Source organism: Delphinus delphis, chromosome 2, assembly GCF_949987515.2.
Source record: "Delphinus delphis chromosome 2, mDelDel1.2, whole genome shotgun sequence".
In the NCBI taxonomy this organism is placed as follows: Eukaryota; Metazoa; Chordata; class Mammalia; order Artiodactyla; family Delphinidae; genus Delphinus; species Delphinus delphis.
Window position 1 is genome coordinate 104,870,125 of NC_082684.1, and position 21,311 is coordinate 104,891,435.

The 21,311-nt window shown below is 50.7% G+C and overlaps 1 protein-coding gene across 1 annotated transcript in view; it reads left to right on the forward strand.

Annotated features, from left to right (window-relative positions):
• Positions 1-21,311, forward strand: part of AP3B2 (adaptor related protein complex 3 subunit beta 2) — a 31,026-nt gene continuing 9,715 nt past the window's right edge. The window contains exons 1-14 of the mRNA XM_060003613.1: positions 1-263; positions 8,689-8,764; positions 8,900-8,974; positions 9,281-9,376; positions 13,818-13,978; positions 14,249-14,315; positions 14,416-14,598; positions 14,706-14,989; positions 15,229-15,283; positions 15,639-15,710; positions 17,153-17,215; positions 17,563-17,695; positions 17,975-18,084; positions 18,724-18,900. Of these exons, the coding sequence (XP_059859596.1) occupies positions 151-263; positions 8,689-8,764; positions 8,900-8,974; positions 9,281-9,376; positions 13,818-13,978; positions 14,249-14,315; positions 14,416-14,598; positions 14,706-14,989; positions 15,229-15,283; positions 15,639-15,710; positions 17,153-17,215; positions 17,563-17,695; positions 17,975-18,084; positions 18,724-18,900 (1,665 nt within the window). The 5' untranslated portion in view covers positions 1-150. The remainder of the gene's footprint in view (positions 264-8,688; positions 8,765-8,899; positions 8,975-9,280; positions 9,377-13,817; positions 13,979-14,248; positions 14,316-14,415; positions 14,599-14,705; positions 14,990-15,228; positions 15,284-15,638; positions 15,711-17,152; positions 17,216-17,562; positions 17,696-17,974; positions 18,085-18,723; positions 18,901-21,311) is intronic.

A 21,311-nucleotide genomic window follows, 5' to 3' on the forward strand; every position in this document is an offset into this window, starting at 1 on the left:
GCCTCCGCCACCGCAGGTTGCGGCCTTTGCGGAGCCCAGGCCGCGCAGCCGACTTCGCCTGTCCGGCCTGCGTTCCCTTCCTCGGTCCCTGCCGCATCCCGGAGGCGCCGCGACCATCCCAACGAAGCCCGCGACCTCCCCTGCCGCCCCATGTCGGCCGCGCCCGCCTACAGCGAAGACAAGGGCGGCTCTGCTGGCCCCGGGGAGCCCGAGTACGGCCACGACCCGGCGAGCGGCGGCATTTTCTCCTCCGACTACAAGCGGTGAGGGAGCCCGCCGAGAGGGTGGCTGTGCCCGGGCCGGCCTGGAAACATGCGCTCCGGTACCATGGACAGCGCACAGGCCAGTCGGCCGCGCCCAGGCCGGGCCCCGGCGGCGCGCACCGGAAGCCTGCCCAGCCCCCTCCCGCCGCGGTCACGGGCCTTCGCGACGCCCGTCCCCAACGGCAGCATCCCGCAGTGAGGGGCCGGCCTGCGACCTGGGAAGGGGGAGGGAGGCTGGTGGGGGATGGGCCAGCCGTCTCTCTTTCTGGAGGACCAATCCTCTCGCCCCAGGTGTTTCTCCTGTTAGTAGGTTTGGATTACACGCGTTCTCCGCCTTTTTTCGCGTGTGGCAAATTGACTCCAAAATAACGTGGGGGAGGGGTCAGAACCAGCAAGCTTGAGCCTGGGGCCTGTCCAGGAAGGCCCGTCCTGGAATAGACTCAGAACCTCCCAGGCCTGGCCCCTCCTACAAATCCATTTTCCCTCATTCTGGTCCCCATGTTCTCATCCCCATCTCCCATCTAGCGCTCACACTCCTGCTCCCCACATTGCCCCTATAGTTCAGCCCTACCTTAACTTCCCACTCTTCCCTTCCGCCTTTGGCTCATTCGTTCGTTTATTCGTAAATTTTGAAACAAGCCTTTTTAAGGGCCTACTGTATCGAGTCTCGTCCTAGTCACTGTGAATGCAGCCACGAACATGAGACAGTCCTTGTCCTCAAGTTGCTCTAGAGGGGGACACAGGGAAGAAGCTGTCAGTGACAGTTCAGGGTAGCGGGGGCTGTCAGAGCGGTGAGAGGAGCTGGTCCCTGTGCCAGGAGAGAAGGGACAGGGGAGAGCCAGGGATGTTTCAGGCAGAGGAAAGAGCTTTTAGCAAGGTGTGGACGTGAAGGAGAGCTAGATCACAGGTTTTGTAGGTGCTAATACGGTGAGGGCAGAATCTCTGTGCAAGCCACCAGAATGACCAGAAATGAAGGTGGGGAGATGCCAAGGTCGGGGGGGGGGGGCGCAACTGAAGGGTTCTAAGCAGGCAATAGCAGATTTGCATTTTAGAAGGATCCCAGGCTGGGTTGTGGAGAAGAGATTGGAGGGGTGCTGGATTCAGCAGGAGACAAGTGAAGGGGGCTGAAGTTAGGGGGGAGGACATGATGGTGGCCGAGACTATGGGCGAGGCACAGGACTTGAGGGCTATTTTAGGTGGTAGAAGCCCCAGATGTGATGATTAACTGGGGGGAAAGGTAAGAGGAAGGGGCTGGGAGAAGATAAGGATAATCTCAGGTTACTAGTTCTTGTAACTGGATAGATGGTGGTGCCATACAGGGTAATTGGGGAAAAAGACATTACAAGCAAATTTGTGGAAAATAATGGCTTTTGACATGCTGAGATTGTAGACTCTGAGGTATAATACATTCAAGTCTAGTAGGTAGCTGGATGTTAGGATTTGGAGTCCAGGAGATTATTATATATATCCATCAAAGCCACAAAAGGAAGCCAAGAGAACCTAGGGAGCATGTAATATAAAATGAGTTCAGACAGGGCACAGGTAGGAACCCTGAAGACATGGAATTAAGAGTGACCAGAGAGCAGGGGAAAAGTGTTTCAAAGTAACTGAGAAAAAGTAAGCCAAGGGAAGGAGGAAAAATAAAATGTAGTTTCAAGAAGGAAGCGATCAGCAGTGTCAATGCCCACTGAGGTCAACTCAAACAAGGAAAGCAATCATGACCATTGGTTAGACAAAGAGCAGGTCAACCCCTTCCTGCTTTATTCCCCACCTTCTGCCCTGGGAGAATAGTTCTGGCAAAGTCAGAAGAGGAGGGGCTAGATTATTTTTCCCCAACATTCTATGATGAACAATTTTAAACATACAGAAGAGTTGAGTGAATAATACAATGAATGTGTGCCCTCCCTCTAGATTCAACCATTGATGACATTCTGCCATTTTGCCTTATCTAACCATCTGTCTATATTTTTGGCTGAGCCATATAATTTGTAGACATCGTGGCGCCTCAGCCCTAAATTGTAATCAGCATGGGAAGCCAGATTAAAGTGAATAGAGGAGTGAAGGGGAGGTAAATAAATAAAACACAGTGGATGGGAATTTTGCTTTCAAGAAGTGTGACTGTAAGGGGGAGAGAGGGAAAGAGTTGCCAGAGGAGAACATCAGTTCAAGAAGGTTTGTTTATTTTATTTTTGTTGTTATTTTTGTTTGTTAATTATTAGGATGGGAGAGCCCAGAGCAAGTTTAACTGCTGATGGGAAGGAGCCAGCCGTGTGGGAGAGGCTGAAAGGAACTGAAGGAGAGAGGGGAGGGGAGGCTTACAGAGCTGGGTGGGAGGATTGGCCTGGCCTCAAGGAGGACCAGCTCTGCCCAGAGGGAGGAGGACAGGAGAGGAGAGAGTAGATGCAGATGCTTGGGAGCTGCGGGGGATTTGATCTAAAGCCTTTATTTTCTGTGAGAAGCCAGTAGTGAAGCTGCAAAGGCAAGGCTGTGGGTGGGAATTTGAGGAGCATCAAGGGGGTTTGAAATAGAGCAAATAAACTAACCACTCCTGGCAGGGTAGGGGCTGAGGGGACAAGAGGGCCAAGGATGTGAGTAAGAAGCAGATTGGAGGGGTGGACCTGGGGGGCCTAGGCCAAGTATGGAGGAAGGAGAGATAAGAGAGTGCTGATAGGAAGGAAAAAAATCAAGGAAATGGCCTTGGAAAGACAGGTGAGGATCAAGATGGTTAGGGTCAGAGTGAGAAGGGTGTACAAGATTTCTGAGGAAGAGCTGTTCTGAGGAGGCAGAGGTCCAGTTGTGGCATGAGAGTGGAGGAGAGGGATGCCCCACCTCTGTCTGGATCAGCTCTCCTGCCCCCTAGTCCCCTGCCTGGAGATTGGGGGTTGGCCCTGTCCCCAGTCCCTGCCCTCCTCCCCCTCGTGAGTCCTTGTCTCTGAGCAGTGAAGAGGAAACCAGAGCCTCCCTCCCCGCCAGTGTCTAGTTTCTGAGTTTCGGGGCGGGCCATCTGGTGACAGTGACAGGCATCCCCAGCTCCCTGGTCAGCTCAGTCCCATTTTGGAGCAGGACCTGGTGCCCAATGCAGCGATTCCTGCAGCTCCCAGGGGCCGTGGTGAGGCCAGGGGGCAGAGGGGCTGATGGAGCTGATCAGGAGGCTGCCAGCCCTGTGCTGGCCCCTGAAGGCGGGCCCCCACCCTGGTACCAGGCCCTGCAGCCGGAGGAGCTCCGGTGGCTGCAGGCACCAGAGGAAGACACGACCCCAGAAACGTCCCTGGAAGGACCTTGCCTAGAGCCTGGCCAAGGCCACAGCCAGAGGCAGCCACTACGGTACAGAGGGGCCCCCAGAGACCCTCACCCAGACAGCCAGGAAGGCAAGGGGTGGGAAGCTGCCATTCTCAGCCAGGACCCATTTAAGTCCCACCTCCTCAGCAGGAGGACTGGGCCGGCATTTAGGGTCTAGGTGGGAAGCGGGGGGCATCAGGGGTACTGTATGGGGGACTGAGAGTTTGAGTTGGGGGAGATAAGCCTAACTCCCTGGAAGCTCTGAGGGGAAGAGGATAGTAAAATATTTGAGGGTGGAGTAAAATATTTGACCTTTTCCTCCCCCCAGGTCCTAGCTAGAGTGGGTTCTGGGTGAGGTTTGGAGACAGGATAAAGCGTTTGGCCACCCTCTCCTGTCTAGTGGGTTGGAACTTGGATTGTGAGGGGAGGGAGGAAAGTGGATATCAGGTGAGATGAGTATGTCTGGCCTCAAATGCCATGTTTTACCCACCAGCTGGCTCCAGTGCCCCTTGCCCCAGAGAGTCCCTCAGGCCAGGGGTCAGGTCACAGTGAGAGCAGTATAAGGGGATCGGACTGCGGGAGATTAATGTTTCATGGCCTTAGAGTGTTGCTGTGTATCTCTCCCTTCTTCTCCCTCTTGGGAACATAAGCTGGTGGGAGTGAAGATGAGGGACCCAGGGTGGTTACACCCTAGGAGGGAGCTGCTGTCTTTCAGGGGGCAGCTGACAATCCTACCTGTGCTATGTCTGCTATGTCCCCCCAGTCCCTCCGCTCCCTCGATTCCCCTTACCTAGGGCCCTAGAGCCTTCAGGAGCCTGGAAGGTGTGCGCTAGGCTGGGTGGGTGGGAGAACTGTGGGTGCCACAGCACACGCCCTGGGTGTGTGCATTGGACACGGGCCTGTGGCATCTGTCGGGGTGGTGAGTACACCCAGGTGCGAGGAAGCCTGCTTTAGAGAACTCCCAGAGTTAAAGGGGCTGGGCAAACTCTGACAGGTCCCAGTGAAGTCACCCCAGGCTGGCCAGTGAGGACGCCCACGTGACCCCTCAGAAGGAGGTCAGAGGATCATGAGGCTGGAGTATTTGATCCCTTAAAAGCCTGTATTTATCATCAAGAATCTCAAATGGGAGCCCACAGGCCATTTTGTCCAATGAGACTGGAGTAACTCAGTCTTGTCAAAAAGGTGCATGTGTATGTGGTGTGTGTGGTGTGTGTGTGTGTGTGTGTGTCTGTGTGTCTGTGGAGGGACGTGTGTGGGGTATGTGCATGTCTGGATCGGGGGTGGGGGAAGTCGTGGTGGATATGTGTCTGTGGGCGTCTATAGGGATTTGTAGGTGAGGTGTGTGCGTCCATAGGTGTGTGGGTTTATGTGTTGAGAGTGTGTTTTTGTGGGAAGTGTCTGTATGTGTGGTATATATGTCTGTGACTGTGTGTATTTCTGTGGGGGTTGTGGGTGTGTGTCTGCAGGGTTTTTTGTGGGTATGTGTGGGTTTATGTATAGATTTTATGTGTCTGGGGGTTGTAGGTGTGTCTTTGGGGGTCTGGGTATGTGTATGGGGTACAGGTATGTCTGCGGGGAGATGTGGGAGGGTATCCCTGGTACCATATCCCTGCGGGGGTATGTATGGAGGTTCCTGGGGGTGCAGTGGTGTGCGTCTATTTGGGAAGGTGACACCCAGCTCTGTCATTCTTCCCACACCCTCAGTGCTGCCCAGGCCCAGGTGAATGGTCTGTATCTCTGTCTACAGCCATGTGTCCTGAGTTCAACACACCTAGGAATTGACCACCTGGTTTGTGTTTAGGAGGGTGACAAGGTGGTTGTCTTCTGACCCTGGCTTGGCCATAGGGAGTAGAAAATGTCCTCTGGTTTGGGGGGACATCTTCCTGAATGGAGGAGTTTTGATCTTTTTTTTTCTTTTCATTGGAGTATAGTTGATTTACAATGTTGTGTTAGTTTCTGATGTACAGCAAAGTGATTCAGATATATAGAGATATATATAATTTTCATATTCTTTTCCATTATGGTTTATGACAGGATATTGAATCTAGTTCCCTGTCCTATACAGTAGGACCTTGTTGTCTATTTTATATATAGTAGTTTATATCTGCTAATCCCATATGCCTAATTTATCCCTCCTCCACACCCTTTCCCCTTTGGTAACCATAAATTTGTTTTTTATGTCTGTGAGTCTGTTTCTGATTTGTAAATAAGTTCATTTGTGTCATATTTTAGATTCCACATATAAGTGATATCATATGGTATTCGTTTTTCTCTGACTTACTTCACTTAGTATGATAATCTGTAGGTTCATCCATGTTGCTGCAAATGGCATTATTTCATTCTTTTTTATGGCTCAGTAGTATTCCTGAATGGAGGAGTTTTAGATCAACTTGAGTGGGGCAGGACATCTTCTCCTGCCCTCATCTGACAGCTAGCAAGTCCTCTGTGTTCTGTTAAGCACTCACACATTTCTGCAAAATGCAGCCCTACGACTAGGTGCATGTTATGTCAGGTTCTTTTCTTCCTCTTAGCATTTAGCACTTACTCATTTCTCAGCATCAGCACCAGTCACACTTGCCTCTTTATGACTATTATCATGCTCTTCCCTCTCCTGATATTGCTACCTCCAATTTCTGATTCTCTATTGCTTCTAAATGTTTCACTTCTGTGACTAACTTTGTGCACACTGCTTTTTAACTCCTACCATTGGTGATACCTCTCCCAGCTGGGTTCTCATGCCTAGGTCAAAGCTATGGATTATCTGAGTATCATCTGGGAGATTAGAGAATGTACAGTTCTCCATACACAACCGCTCATCACATTTTGGAATTGCCTGGGCAATATATGAGTGCATCAGTGGTCCCACTGCTCTATCAGCTGTGTGCAGACACATTTTTCCACGGGGTTATTCACACTTCTCTGTTCACTTCTTTGACCACCAGCCCCTGGATCTCTGAGTATGGTCAGGCAGGTTGTTCACTGCTCAAGGGCACATGGCCAAGGAATACCAAACAATGCTCCACCCACTGAATGGGGAGCAGCAGCACAGGGCTGTGTCTACCTGGTGGGGCAAGCGGGTGGCAGAAGGGCTTGCAGTAGCCCTGACAGTAAATACTGAATATAGACCCTAAATTTATATCAGTACTTTATCTATTTTGAATATTAAACTTTTATTCACCATATCCCAAATATTTTCCTTTCTGTTGCTATTATGGGCTGAATTGTGGCCCCCTCAAATTCATATGTTGAAGTCCTAACTCCCAATACCTCAGAATGTGACTGTGTTTGTAGATAGGGCCTTTAAAGAGATAATTAAGTTAGAATGAGTTCATTAGGGTGGGCCCTAATCAAATATAATTCACCTGTTATAAGAAGAGGAAATGTGGACACACAGACCCACAGAGGGAAGACCATGTAAAGATATAGGAAGACAGCCATCTACAAGCCAAGAAAAGAGGCCTCAGAAGAAACCAACCCGCTGACACCTTTATCTCAGACTTCTAGCCTCCAGAATTGTGAGCAAATAAGTTTAAGCCACCCAGTCTGTGTTACTTTTACGGCAGCCCTAGCAAAGAAACACGGTTGCCTTGGTTTTTTTTTTTCTTAAATTTAGTTTACATACAAAAGTTAAAAAAAAATAAACCTAGTAATAATAATAAAACATTATTATTACTGATAATTTTATGACCTTGAAAATTAAAATTTCCCCCTCTTCCATATATTGAAATAATTTAACTATTAAACAAATGTGGAATTAATTTTGGTGTGAAATATATGTACAAGTTTAATTCTTTGCTACATAGCAGTTGTCCCGACAGCATTTATTTCAGGGGAGGAAAATTTCTTTCTCCCATTGGCGAGTTATTTGTTCCTAATGTACCAACTTAGATTCATTTGTGAAATTTCCCCCCTATGACTCTTGACTTTCTACTTTTAGCCTGCTACCATAGGGCTTTTATTGTTGTCATGTTGTTTTGTGTTTTGAATTCTGGTAGGGGGAGTTGTCTGTCATTGTTCCATTGTTCTCTTGTTCTCCCCCCAAAATTCTCTGGCGTTCTTACCAATTGATTTTTGTTTCTGGATGAATTCTGCAGCCACTTCAGGAAGTTTGACAAAAGGCCTCCATTGAAATTTCAATGGCCATGGTATGAAATTTGTATATTGGCTTGGAGACTACCTTTATTCCCCTTCGTCTTGTGCAAGGGGTTATTTATTTAAATTATCATTTACCTCTCCCATTAGGGTTTTATAACTTTCTTGAATGACTGTTGAATGTGACAGGTCTGGCCTTTGTGGTAAGACCACTTCAACAGACTCTGGAGAATCTGGGACCCGTCCAGTCCTTGGAATCAGCTCACTCTGTGGGGTCAGGGGCTGGGACCACACTCGGGGAGGACAAGGGCATCTTGCTCTTGTTTTGACACCCACCTCCTTTCCACTGGCTCCAGGTCCTTCTCATCTATCCAACTGGCCATTTCCTGGGAAGGGTCCCTACCTTTCCCACCCCAAATCCATCCTGTCACCTCCTGGCTGTATTAGTTTCCCAGGGCTGCTGTAACCACAAACTGGGTGACTTAATAGAAATTTATTATCTCACAGTTCTGGAAGCTAGAAGTCCAAAATCAAGGAGTCAGCAGGGCCTTGCTCCATCTGAAACCTGTAGGGGAATTCTTCCTTGCCCCTTTCTAGCTTCTGATAGTTTGGCAATCGTTGATGTTCACTGACGTGTAGATGGATCACTCCAATCCTCTGTCTTCACAAGGCGTTCTCCCTGCATCTCTCTCTTCACAAGGCCATCTTCTTAAAGAACACCAGACATATTGAATTAGGGACCAACCCTATTCCAGTATTACCCCATCCTAATTACAGCTCAAACAGTCCTATTTCCAAATAAGGTCACATTCTGGGTACTTGGGGTTAGGACTTCAACATATCTTTTATGAGGGGGGCACAACTCAGCCCATAGCACTGGCTGGCCCACATGCTCCTCCCACCCCTAAGTCCCCTGATGTGTATTTTACCACCTTCCCTTCTGGTCGAGTCCTGCTTTCCCTGCCCAGGTCCCTTCTTTCTGCCTGGACCCTACTGATTGATAGCCCCACCCCCCCTGCTGTGCCCTCAGCTGACCTCTTGTTTCTCCCACCAGGCATGATGACCTGAAGGAGATGCTGGACACCAACAAGGATTCCCTCAAGCTGGAGGCCATGAAGAGGATTGTGGCGGTGAGGGGGGAAGGAGGGGCCTCCCTTGGGCGAGGGGCCTGGGGATCAAAGAGCAGCTCTCCTCGGCTCCTTGTGGACCTTCTCCTAATGAGAGCCGGCATCCTTCTTCTCCCCCTTCCTTGACCCCACCACCAGATGATCGCCCGGGGAAAGAATGCCTCAGACCTGTTTCCTGCCGTGGTGAAGAACGTGGCCTGTAAGAACATAGAGGTGAGCGCTACCTGGTGAGGGGTCTCTCATGCCCACCTCCACCAGGTGGGCATAAATAAACTGGAGCTGGTTGGGGGTGAGGAAGGGAACAATCCAGTCCTTGGGGTGGGGGGGGGCAATCTGCTCAGAAAGTTCCTGGTCCAGGAAAAGACACACCATCTAGACATCCCTGAACTAGATGTGGATCAGAGCAAAGGAGCCAGGGTACACCCAGGGTGCTTTCCCCATGGACCACAGCCAGCTGGGTTGATGACCTCTCATAGGGTGGGGGCACCAGTCCCTGCTGAGAAGCCCACTCCCCCCCAGGTGAAGAAGCTTGTCTACGTGTACCTGGTGCGCTACGCCGAGGAGCAGCAAGACCTAGCCCTGCTGTCCATCTCCACCTTCCAACGCGGCCTAAAGGTCAGAGGTCTCCATTTGCCTCCCTGGGGTCTGGGCCTTGTGGGTGCTGTATTGGAGGAGTGAACCCAGGGAGACGTCTGAGCATGGGGGGACAGGCTCTGGAGGCCTTTTCCTACCTGCCTAAAGTTGGGAGAGTCAGAGGAGGCTGTGATGATGGCTGCCTCAAACGTGAACCACTTGAGCCCCTGACATTGGCCCTCACCCCCATTGATGTAAAGGGACTGAGGCCCACAGCCAGGCGGAAGTCTGCCTTCTTAGGACAGGGCTGTGTGCGGGGAGCTGCTGACCTGGATTCCTCACCTCTGGGTGTCGGAGCCTTGGCACTGGCAGGTTCACCTGGTCTGTGTATCTATCTGTGGAGAACAATGGCTTTGGAACCTTTTCACCTGGAACTGGGTGAGGAGGACAAAAGGGTTTATTGAAAACAAATGAGCTCCATGGAGAGGAAAACCACAAAGTTCACCGGGCAGGAGAGCAGCCTCAGATGTGGAGACTGGGTTCCACGGTCAGCACAGAGAACATAAAGATAAGACCATTCCATTTTCAGTAAGTTCAATACAGCCAATGATTCCTTGAGCGTTGGGACACATTGATTATTCTGTTTAGCACCAGAAGAAGTAGTTGACTTGTCTCAGATGCCCCAGTGTATGTAAAATATCCACCTTTAAAGACCTGGATCACATTTGTTGTGGTGAAATGCTCTTTGAGGCAGGCAGAAATTGAAATCACCCAAGGGAAGGGACAGTGGGAAGAATTCAAGTCCCTTAGAATTCAGTGGAGAGACTTGCCTGGTGGCACAGTGATTAAGAATCCACCTGACAGTGCAGGGGACACGGGTTCGATCCCTAGTCCAGGAGGATCCCACGTGCCGCGGAGCAACTACTGAGCCCACGTGCCACAACTACTGAAGCCGGCGTGCCTAGAGCCCATGATCCGCAACAAGAGAAGCCACCGCAATGAGAAGCCCGCACATCACAAGGAAGAGTAGCCCCCACTCGCCGCAACTAGAGAAAGCCAGCGTGCAGCAGTGAAGACCCAACGCAGCCATTAATTAATTAATTAAAAAAATAATGCAGTGGAGGCTGAATCCCCCCACACTATTTAAACTGAATATTCTCGCCTTTCGTTTTGTATATTAAATGCAGGCATGATAGTCTCCACTGGGTGGTTTTCTGGTTAGGATAAGATTTCTTCTGGGTAGAGAAGGCAACATCACTGCTGTTCTATTCTCTCCCCAATCAGACTCTTCAGCTCTGATTACAGCCGTTAACTCCTCTAGTCTTTCCACACGTTTAGTTCAAATTCCTGTGAGAGGGACTCTAAAAGGTCCAGCTCATCTTGTCATGTTCAGCTGATGCTGTAGGCCGTTGAGCAGACTGAGAGTTGACTGCCAAAACCCGGGGCGCGTGCGCCCCTGGTTCAATCTGCTCTGGCCAGCAGGAGGGGATGACAGAGTCTGCTTCTCTGAGGTGGGGCAGAAAGCATGGGCACTTGCATATACCATTCTTTCATTCAGCAAACACTTGGGTATTTCTATGCCAAACACTATGCTAGGTTATTTTTAAAGGTCAAAACCAGGACTTCCCTGGCAGTCCAGTGGTTAAGACTTCGCCGCACTCCCAGTGTAGGGGGCACAGGTTTGATCCCTGGTTGGAGAAAATCCCACATGCGTGGCATGGCCAAAAAGAAGTCAAAACCATACAATCTATCAGAGTGGCTTGACTCGGGGTTAAATCATTTTATAAGAAACATTCTGGAAATTTTGCACGGATTTTTACTTTGACCTGAGTTTCTACAGTCTGCCCCTTTTCCCTTTTTGGAAAACCAGAGCTCATTTAGTCCATCTCAGTGCAGTGATTTCTCTAGAACAGTGGTCAGCAAACTTTTCTGTATACTGCCAGGTGATAGTAGTTTAGGCTGTGCAAGCCATCCAGTCTCAACCATGCAACTGCTCGATTTTGCCCTTGTATGAAAACAGCCGTAAATGAGTGGGCTTGGCTGGGTTTGCATACATTTTTATTTATAAAAAGGGCAGAAGACAGATTTGGCCTGGGGACTGTAGTGTGCCAACCTTTGCTCTAGAACATCTCTGACAGGTCATCTCCAGTGATACAGACCTCACTCCTTCATAAGGCAACTTGCTGCTTCTTAAGACAACTACAACTGTTTTTTGTTTTTATTGAAGTATAGTTGATTTACAATGTTATATTAGTTTTAGGTGTGGATTACAACTTTTTTAAAACCATTATATTGTTTTGAAACCTCCATCACCATAATTTTTAAAAATTTATTTCAGGCTCACAGAAGGCATAAAGAATAATATAATGAATATATACCCAGCATAAGAAATGAAAGATTTCTCAAACAGCCAAAGTCCCCTATGTATCTTCTCCTGCTTATTATTCATATACATGTCTTTATTCTTTTATTACTTATTATTGCATTCCTAAATAATGTATAATATTGTTTTGTAAGCAGTATCTTATATGTGTTCCTCTAACACTCACTTTCTTTTTGTTATTACTACTGTTAGCGGGGGCTTTCCTGCACATTAGAACCAGCCTTTTCTGTCAGCCCAGGCTGAGGCTTTGTTTGCTTTGCAGCCCACTAATGTTGGCTCACTTCAGACAAACCTCCAGTTGGCAAGCAGATAATCTAGGTCTCCCTATATCCTGTCTTTATGCAATTGGTTCCTTGAATCTCCTATGAAACCCTACTATATTCCATCTTATAAGTTTAGCACAGGATCCAAGCCAGGGTGATGCTGAATCTTAATTTTGTCCTCCTGATTTTGTGTCTTCCTCCAAGATGCTGATAAGCTATTCAGACCAGGGCAACAGACTATGAATCCCCTATATCATGCTTCCAGGATGACACCCATCTGTTAGTAAATCTTCCCCAAGTACCGCATTTTACCAAACTGTGGATCCACCTAACTGCAATCAGCTGGTATTTTCCCATCTTGTTAGGAAGGATTTTAGCAGCAAGAACATTTCTTAACACCTTTCATGTGCAAAGGGCTGTGGTTATCCAGAGAGAAAATAGACATGAATTCTGCTCTTAAAATGCTTACGTATTAAATGAAACAAAAGGCCTACATCAAAAATGGCAATCCAGGAAATGCCATGAGAGACTCCCACAAATGCTTTGCTGAAATCAAGATACATACTGTTAATAGCTACCAGCCTAGTTACCCTAGCAAAACGAAAAAGGGATTTTGGGGGATAACTTCCTGTGAATCCATAATCATTTCCAAATAAAGTGTTAAATAAAAAAGGAAAATAGGTTTTAGCAGTGGATGTGATATGATTTGACTCACAAACTCCTGCTTTTAAAATAAGTGCTTTGAAACCATCTGTTTAAAAATTAATTCCAGAATTTTAACAGGGATTACCATAATTTTCACCTGTAATTTTGTGGCTCTTCTTCTCCATTTTAGAAAATCAGAGTAGCATCTACCCTTTAGTGTCCCAGCACCTCTCCCACTGTCCACCGTTCTCCAAGATTAACGGTAATTTACAGCTGCTGCTGCTCTTGTAATCTCCTGATTACAATACACTGTGTCTAAGGCTCTTCTCAGGTGTCTATAGGATGCAATAAGAGCAAAGAGAAGGGGCTTACACACCTATTCTCTCTTTTTCTTTAAAGCAATCAACAATGGTGTAATACCATTTTTGTTATTTATTTTTGGCTGCGTTGGGTCTTCGTTGCTGTGTGCGGGCTCTCTCTAGTTGCAACAAGCAGGGGCTACTCTTTTGTTGTGGTGCGTGGGCTTATTGCCGTGGCTTCTCTTGTTGTGGAGCACGGGCTCTAGGTGCGTGGGCTTCAGTAGTTGTGGCTCATGGGCTCTAGAGCGTAGGCTCGGTAGTTGTGGTGCACGGGCTCAGCTGCTCCGTGGCATGTGGGATCTTCCCGGACCAGGGCTCGAACCCGTGTCCCCTGCATTGGCAGGCGGATTCTTAACCACAGCGCCACCGGGGAAACCCCACACCTATTCTCTTTTAAACACTGTGGAGGAAGAGGAAGAAGGGCAGGTTTGAGAGGTTGCTGGGAGAGAGGACTGTAAGGATGAACTCTCGGAAAGGGAGACCAGGTTGCATTTGTTGGCAGTCCCCTCCAGCATAAACACAAAGACACCCTCCCCCTCCACACACTCCCCTAAGGAACAAGAACTTTAGGTGTTCTGAAAGTTTGCCACGCTTCCTGAGAGTGAAGCAGCCAATGCCACATATGTTCAGGTGTCAGATTTCTGCAGCAGGGCCGAGAGTCGGTGCCTTCAGGCAGCTCCCCCCCAGGTACCCAGCACATCATCCAGGCCCCAGAGAGGAGGCAGGGAAGCAAGAGCTGGTGGTGACTAGGGACAGTGAGTTCCACAGGCGTGGCCTCTGCTGTCAGGCCACCTGCTGCCCTCTCATGGCTCTGCCTCCACCTCTGCTCTTAGGACCCCAACCAGCTGATTCGTGCCAGCGCCCTCCGCGTCCTGTCTAGCATCCGTGTGCCCATCATCGTGCCCATCATGATGCTAGCCATCAAGGAAGCTGCCTCGGATATGTCGCCCTATGTGCGGAAGACAGCTGCCCACGCCATCCCCAAGCTCTACAGGTATACCCCAAGCCCCCGCCCACCCCTGGCCTCTCCCAAGTCTTGCAGACTGCTTTTGGTTTTGCTTGTTTTTTTTATTTTGTTTTGTTTTTCTCTTCAGATGGTTTAAGGCAGTTTGGGGAACTGACAGAGATGGAGGACATTGAAGGCAGTGGCTCATACCTCTTTATGAATAGGGTTGGGGTGAGGGAGGTGAGCACAGCTTGGGCGGATATTGGGAAGGCTGGAGACGGGGGGAGGGGCAATCCCGCTCAACAGTTTCTCCCTCAGTTTGGATTCTGACCAGAAGGACCAGCTGATAGAGGTCATTGAGAAGCTTCTGGCGGACAAGACCACGGTGCGTATGTGGACACACAGGGACGGGTGGTGAAAAGGAGCCAGGAAGAGGCCCCTCTGTCCTTCCTGTTCATGTGCTCTTGCCTCTGTCGGTTCCCCAGCTGGTGGCGGGCAGCGTGGTGATGGCCTTCGAGGAGGTGTGCCCAGAGCGCATCGACCTGATCCACAAGAACTACCGGAAACTCTGTAACCTGCTCATCGACGTGGAGGAGTGGGGCCAGGTGGTCATCATCAGCATGCTCACCCGCTACGCCCGCACGCAGTTCCTGAGCCCCACCCAGAACGTGAGTGGCCCAGACCCCCAGGCGGGACCCCAACCCTCGCCCTAGCAGAGTGGGTAGGCGGGTCTCCGGGAGGAGGTGCCCACTGTCCCGCCTGTCTCCCCCTTCAGGAGTCTCTGCTGGAGGAGAACCCCGAGAAAGCCTTCTACGGCTCCGAGGAGGACGAGGCCAAGGGCCCAGGGTCAGAGGCAGCGGCCTCCACGGCGGTGCCGGCCCGAAAGCCCTACGTCATGGACCCCGACCACCGGCTGCTGCTGCGCAACACAAAGCCGCTCCTGCAGAGCCGCAGCGCCGCCGTGGTCATGGCGGTGGCGCAGCTCTACTTCCACCTGGCGCCCAAGGCGGAGGTGGGCGTCATCGCCAAGGCTCTCGTGCGCCTGCTGCGCAGCCACAGGTGCGCGCCCGCCCCGCCCACGCCCGGGGGCTGGCTCGCCCCGCTTCCCCTGACCCAGAGCGCCTGACAGTCTCCGCCCCAGCCCACCTATTCCCCACCCAGACCCCAGTCCTGCCCTCCCCGCGCTGGTGCCCTCCCCACACCGGTCCTCTCCACCCTCCTATTCTGCCCACCTCCCTTCTCCCGACCTGCTGCCCCAGCCGAGGGGCCCAGGTACCTCTGACCCCTCCTCTCCACAGCGAGGTGCAGTACGTGGTGCTCCAGAACGTGGCCACCATGTCCATCAAGCGCCGGGTGAGCAAGTGACCAAGGCCCGCCCTGGCGGTCCGAGTAGTGTCTCCTGCGGGGCTAGGGGTACTGGGGAAAGGCAGGATGGGGGGAATGCCCTGGCTGTGCAGAGTGTGGGAAGGAGAGACCCCAAATGCAGGTGGAGAAGCAGGGCCTGGATCCCGAGGGCCGCTGAGGGAGGAAAGCCTGATGAAGAAAGACTGAGTTAGATCTGAGAAGGAGGGAAGAATCCAGGACTAGAGGACAGTGAGGGGCAGGAAAGATGCTGGGTCCTGGGTCAGGAGAGGAGGAGGGGTGCTCTGGAGGAGAAGCAGGTCTCAGGCTGAGGTGGAGCTCCCTGGGGCTGCCTCTCTCGTGCCAGGGTATGTTTGAGCCGTACCTGAAGAGCTTCTACATCAGGTCCACCGACCCCACCCAGATCAAGATCCTGAAGGTGAGTGATGGACAGACGTGCCTGTGGACTTTGTCCCCCACCCCCATGACCCACTTGAATATCCACAGTGGCCACCTTGGTGCCTGCCTGTTTCAGGGGCTGAGCCCACCGTTGCTCCAGCCAGAAGTGTTTGCTCGGGAAGCCAGGCTAATGATAGTGGGGAGACAGGGTGAACGGAGCTGCCCTTTGCCCAGTACCTGTTATACTCCTGCCACTTTTCACATATGAAGTAATTCGATTTTCATAATCACCTCAGGAAGTGTACATTATCTCTATTTTATAAAAATGTAGACTTAAGAAGATGAGGTAACTACCGAAGGTCAGGTCTGCTACTCCCAATTCATACTTTCCCTTGGGACTTCCTTGGCGGTCCAGTGGTTAAGACTCCGCGCTTCCAATGCAGGGGGCTAGGGTTCAATCTCTGGTCGGGGGACTAAGATCCCACATGCTGTGTGGTGCAGGCAAAAAAAAAAAAAAAAAAAAAAAAGAATTCATACTTTCCCTGCTGCAGTCTCTGTCTTCTACCCACAGTGTAATTACCCTCACACACCTACGCCCTCAGGCTGTCGTGCAGACATACCACCACAGAAAAGGCGGCAGGAGCCCATACCCACGTTCCATCCCTGCTCTGCCTCATTATTGAGTAACTTCCTTCAGCAACAGTTAATCCTCCTAACCCTTCTGAGCACCTATTGTGCATCTCGTGGCTAGATCTAGGGGTATCTAGGGGTACAACAGAGAACAAACCAATCAGGTACCCTGCCCTTGTGGAGCTTACAAAATCTCGCTGGGGTGAGGAGGAGACATTGGGCAGCTAATCACACAGCACAGGTAAAAATCCATTTGTGAAACAGGATGTAAAAGGAAAGTGCAGAGAGCTGTATGAGCAAAAATAGGTGGACCTGATCTAGTCTGGTGTCAGGGAAGTTTTCCTTCAGGAGGGGAGGCTTGATCTGAGGACTGAGACATGAACATGAATTCTCTAGGTAAATGCAGGGACAAGAATGGGAAGAGGTGCTCCACACAGAGGAAACAGCATATGTAAAGGCCAACAGGAGGGTTGTGATTAAAGGCCTGTGTGACTGGGGCATAGAGGGTAAGGGGGAGAATGGTGGGAGATCAAGGACTTATAGACTATGGAAAGGATGTTGGTCTTTATCCTAAAAGCAACTGGAGGCTTTAACTTTTCCTTGAAGGTAGAGAGGTGACATGATCGTACTACAAGCATACTCTGTCAGGGAGTCCATTTAAGAAGCAAACTGGTCCTTCTGCATTTTGGATAAGTTTCATGATCTGTCAGTTCTCTCATCAATCTAAGGATGATGCAGGGCTGTCCCACCTGAGGAATGTTTTCTGCTTGGTGAAGTGTGTGTTTGGAGTGAAGGTTTATGAAAGCACAGAAAGCCCACTGGCCACCCTGCCCATTTTCTGACTCCCTGCAGCTGGAAGTGTTGACTAACCTCGCCAATGAGACCAACATCCCTACTGTCCTACGGGAATTCCAGGTACGGGCCAGGGGCTTATAGTCAGAGAGGCCCACGAGAGTTGTCCTGCAGCTCCTTGTGCTTATGAGAATCGGCCTGGTGGGGTAAACCTTCTCTTAAAAGCCCAAAGTGGAGAAATTTATTTTATGTCCCCTCCCACCGCCTTCTACTGGCTTTGGGTTAGGGAATCACTGGGTGACGGGTAAGGCTGTCATTCCTTTTCCCAGAGTTTAGTCTCTGACATGATGAGTCATTGAATGAGGGGTAACAGCTTTCTGGAAGGCCACCCTCAAGCCTGCAGAGTCACTGCCGAGTCAAGTCTGAGGGATCACTGCCTTCCGGGGGTCACTCTGTTGTGGTGTCCACAGACCTACATTCGCAGCATGGACAAGGACTTTGTGGCAGCCACGATCCAGGCCATTGGGCGCTGTGCAACTAACATAGGCCGAGTCCGTGACACCTGTCTCAACGGCCTGGTGCAGCTGCTGTCCAACCGTGATGGTCAGTGTTTGTCTGCATGTTCAACTTTGAGGACTAGTGGGTGCTGCCTGCATGTCTGACTCTGATGGCCAGTGGGTATCCACCTGTCTGTCCAGGAACAAAGTGTGTTCATCTGTCTGTCTGCCTCAATTAGTATCCAAGTGCTCCCATGTCTCTGAGGGCCACTGGAGAAGTACAGGGGGGTTGAGGAACACAGCCAAGGGGCTGGGGGCATTGCAGGTGTGCCTGTTCATTGTGTGTGGTCATCTGACTGTCCCGGGCTCATTTCCTGTCCTACAGAGCTTGTGGTCGCAGAGTCAGTGGTCGTCATTAAGAAGCTGCTGCAGATGCAGCCAGCACAGCACGGAGAGATCATCAAACACTTGGCAAAGCTCACAGACAACATCCAGGTCAGGGAGTGACCCCGTTTCCTTTCTCAACCCAGTGTCCTCCTCATGATTTTAAGACCCTATAATTAAACACTAGCTTTAATAAAAAAATCAACTTCCAAACCTTCCCTACTGGCTCGAAAGGTCTTAAGGTGGGAGGAGGGGAAAGATGAGACTATGTGACCCTGGTTCGCCTTCCCTTTGGGGATCCCTTGCTGAGCTTCAGCCTGTACCACCACTCAGGTTTTCTCTAAAGTTCTGGCTGAGGGTGGCCAATTGACTAGTCCTGTGTTTTTGTGTCACACTGCCAAGTTGAAACATTCAAGCAAAGGCATTCCTGAAGATTCAGGGAGAATAACAAGGCAGTAAAGCATTGAGGGTACGATGGATCCAGAAAATCAGTCTTTTATACTGAACTGTGGCTGAATTTGGGGCTTGAAGGCTCTGCCCATGCTAATGAAACCCTAGGGAAGAGGGGAGATGCTGCCCGGGAAATACCCAACCTTTAATCTCTCTCCCATCACCTCCCACTCCTATTTCCAGAGAAGCCCACGATACAACAGGCCAGCACAGAGGAGGAGTGCCGATTCCTTGGCAGACCAGGTGCCCACCCACATTCCCACGTTTACCCCAGACCTGACTCCTCTCCCACACCCACAGGTGCCCATGGCCCGAGCCAGCATCCTGTGGCTCATTGGCGAGTACTGTGAGCACGTCCCCAGGATTGCACCGGACGTCCTGAGAAAAATGGCTAAGTCCTTCACAGCCGAGGAGGACATCGTCAAGCTGCAGGTCATCAACCTGGCAGCCAAGCTCTACCTGACCAACTCTAAGCAGGTACAGATTGAGAGATGCCTCCTAAAACACTCTGGGCCCCAGAAACAGCCCAGGCAGTATTCTGTGGGCCCTCACCAGGTAGGCATGGACTTTAGCACCTCTTTCTTTTTTTGGTCACTTTTTTTTCTTTTTCGTATTTTATTTTATTTCTATTAATTTTTATTGCAGTATAGTTGATTTACAATGTCGTGTTAGGTTCTTCTGTACAGCAAAGTGATTCAGTTATACATATATCAGCGCCTCTTTCTGAAGAGGGAGTTCAGGACAGGTGTCTGGTCTGCCCAGGTGACCAGTGTTCCCCCAGTGTCCACAGCTACTGCAGGGCCCCAAGGGCCTAGTAGGGATGGTGACCACTGTTGAAGAGGCTCTTCTATGGGGCTGTGACTTCCAGTCTGGCAGTGGGTGTGTCCCTACCTGCTGCCTTTGGAACACTGGGGCCAGGGGGAGGGCCCAGCAGTGATAGGCACTGATGGGAGAATATGTGTCCCAGGAGATGTGGTCTCTGCTTCCTCCCAAAGCTTGGTGATGCTTTGCCAGTCTATGCCGGGGATGAGAGGGCAAGTCACTGCTCAGGCTTGGGTGGTATTGGCAGCCATTGTCATTACTAAGGTGAAAGGTTATGAGGGGCACCATAGCCAAGGACATGGCTCAACTGAGCTGGAATATCAGGATATTAAAAACCTCTTGAGTGTCCAGCAACCTCTGAGATGGTCCCAGGAGATTCTGCTAAAAACAAAGTGTAACGTTCAGAGCTTCTCAAGGTACTGGGGACACCAAGCACCCTGACAGTTCCCACACTCAGTTAAGTGAGGCAGGGGTTGGCAAACTACCGCCCATGGACCAAGTCTGGCCTGCTGCCTGTTGTTGTAGATAAAATTTTATTGGGACGCAGCCACGTTCATTCATTTGTTTATTGTCCGTGGATGTTGTCGCTGCGATAGAGTCCATATGGCCTGCAAAGCCTGAAATAGTTACTCGCACCCTTTATAGACAGAGCTTGCCAACCCTTGGAGCAAAGCACCTGGGCCGTACCCTGTAGATTGTGGCGTCCCTGCTGGCCTGAAGGTGGCCTCTTTGCCGTCCCATGGAGTCTTTGGATGTGGCACTTGTGTGTCTTCTGTGGCTCCTTTTTCTTTTTTTTTTTTTTTTCTGTTGCGGTACGCGGGCCTCTCACTGTTGTGGCCTCTCCCATTGCGGAGCACAGGCTCCGGACACGCAGCCTCAGCGGCCATGGCTCACGGGCCCAGCCGCTCTGCGGCATGTGGGATCCTCCCGGACCGGGGCACGAACCCGCGTCCCCCGCATCGGCAGGTGGACTCTCAACCACTGCGCCACCAGGGAAGCCCATTCTGTGGCTCCTTTGATCCACGGTGGCTAGAGTGGGCCCCAGGGACGCAAGCTGGGGAGGCAGGGCCATCACATGCCGGGACTCTTGTCAGGAGCTGGAAAGGACAGCAGTTGTGTAGAAGCAATGAGGGGCTGGATCTGTGGGTGTCAGTATTGTGGGAGAAGCAGATTGGAGACAGAGAAGTTAGAGGGAACACCACTGGAAGCCTTCAAACAAATATTTGTGTGCCTCCTTTATTCAAGTGGGAGGAAGGAGCAGGTTGGAGGAACGTTTGAATAGATGAAGCAGCCTGGGTGGGTAGCGCCCTGGTAGAGGGGGCGTCTGAAAGGCTCAGGACTGAGCCAGAGTGGTGCTGTTGGCGTGTTTTCATTAGCCTGGGTGTGCTCACGTGGCATTTCCCCAAGTTGTCACTGTTAGCTACATGCACATTTATTCATGAATTTATTTAACACGCATTTCCCGAGTACCCACTATGCCTGGCACTGAGCTATGTCCTGGGGTGATGACAATGAGCGAGACATGTTTACTGGCCTGCAAGTGCTCATAGCCAAGTAGAGGAAACAGCACAAAACGCAGAGCAATAAGGGCTGGAGTCAGGGTTGGCACAGAGAGCTGTGGGTATATATATAGCTGAACGCCTCTCCTAGGCAGGACACAGGGGTCCCAGCCCCCATCAGGCCACCCAGAGTAGGCTGTTCAGGCAAATGGAACCTCCAGGCACCCTTTACCCTAAGGCCAGTCCTTCCAGGCGTAGGCCCCTTAGAATGGTTCTTTGACTCGATAACGAGAGCTTTCCTCCTTCCTACCCTCCCTATCTTTCTCTCTTCTTTCTTCTCAGCCTGTTCTGGGAGTGGTGGAGGAAGGGGAATTCTTGGCACACTAGGAGAGAGGTGGTCTGGATGTGTCCATGTCCGTCCTGGCAAAACAGCAATGATACGTCCCCCATCCCAGTACCAAGGGTGACATTCTGGACCTGCCACAAGGCCACAGCAATCCCAGCCATCCCGCCCACCTGCTGAGCCATCCATTGCATGCCAGATTCCGGCCCAGGCTGAGGCCAAGG